The 1,440-nt window shown below is 37.2% G+C and overlaps 1 protein-coding gene across 1 annotated transcript; it reads right to left on the reverse strand.

Moving 5' to 3' along the window:
• Positions 1-3: 3 nt before the first annotated feature.
• LOC106106013 (aldehyde dehydrogenase 9-like) lies at positions 4-1,434 on the reverse strand (the record flags this gene model as incomplete). Its single annotated transcript, XM_013286538.1, has 4 exons — positions 1,358-1,434; positions 737-839; positions 483-664; positions 4-90 (listed from the first exon to the last, which is right to left on the reverse strand). Coding segments are annotated over exons 2-4 (357 nt in total), but the record flags the coding sequence as incomplete, so codon positions are not given.
• Positions 1,435-1,440: the final 6 nt, after the last annotated feature.

Genomic DNA, 1,440 nt, shown 5'->3' on the forward strand with positions numbered 1-1,440 from the left:
TTGCCGCTTGCCGCCCGCGATGCAGCGCGCACCGGACTCCTTGCCCACTTCTATGTAGCCCATCACTTTGTTAAACATGTCCAAGTCGATCTAATACAAAAATAAATTTAATAGGCAGTATTTTATTACATTATTGAATGTTTTAAAATCACTATATCTCGGTAGAAACACGGCCCAGTTCTGAATGGAAGAACCCGCCTAAATTACATTTTTAGACGGGCTCATACACTGCACGATAGTTTTCTGCAGAATTAATATTGACAGTCAGTTAAGACTAAAATATTGTAGTGCTAACATTAAGAAACGGCCGTATACATGCAAATGGTATCACGTAAAGATTATATTATATCCTAGCGAAGCTTAGTACATCACGTAACAAATAAATAGTAAGATAGAAGAAGACATATGGTTGGTCATCATTACGCATGCTGAATACAAATTTGGGCATACTGTAGGATTAGAAGAGGTATATGTATAGTTACTTGTGGTCCTTGTTGTACGTCTTCGTAAGGGTTACCGACAGTTCTGTTCTTTGCTATTTCTGCTGCTTTTGCAATGAACTTATCGTAGATGCCAGACTGTACATAAGTCCTAGTGCCCGCAACACAGCATTGTCCGGCATTAGCGAAAGCAGCGCGATGGGCAATTTGAGCGGCAGTGTCCACTGTTTTGATAATTAACAGGCGTTTTTATTTGTTTTATTTACTTTTTGATTTATAAGCTTGAGTATACTAACCGTCAGCGTCATTGAAAACGACTAAGGGGCTCTTTCCACCGAGCTCAAGAGTTATTCTCTTTAAATTCGTTGCTGCAGCATTGTTCATTATTATACGTCCGACCTGTAAAACGTAAATAATTAACATGTAATACATATATGCTCCTTAAATTGTATATTACATTGTTTTATATAACAAGATAACTATTTGTGACGAAAAATTCAAGAATTATCGAAAGTTTTAAAGTTATCAACAATATTTTGGCATATCATTGAATTATTGCTTGTTTTGAGTGGCAGGTTACGCGTACATGATAGTATTATCGAATTTTCTAATTATAAAACAGTGTAAAATACGATTACCACACCTAAAAAAAACTCATACGATAACGCGAAGAAATGATTGAATCATTTTAAAGACATTTAAAATTACGATACGACTTTTACCGCGGCATTCCTCTGCCAAAATACGTGTTCGTACATGTTGTTATCCTGCGTTCTTTTGAAGAGGATAAGAGGGACGATATATTTTCAGAGGTTTTTTCGATAATGAAAACCGATTTACAAACTATCGATGACGGTAGAGAAATCTGTTGAACACAGCGTATAAAAGCGATCTTGTGTTGTTACTGTGAATGTTACCTCAGTAGACCCTGTAAAGGCAATTTTGTCAACACGAGGGTGGTTCGTCAAAGCCGCGCCTGCGGTGGGTCCATACCCAGGAA

Source organism: Papilio polytes, unplaced genomic scaffold (genome assembly GCF_000836215.1).
Source record: "Papilio polytes unplaced genomic scaffold, Ppol_1.0 DF822589.1, whole genome shotgun sequence".
Taxonomy (NCBI): Eukaryota; Metazoa; Arthropoda; class Insecta; order Lepidoptera; family Papilionidae; genus Papilio; species Papilio polytes.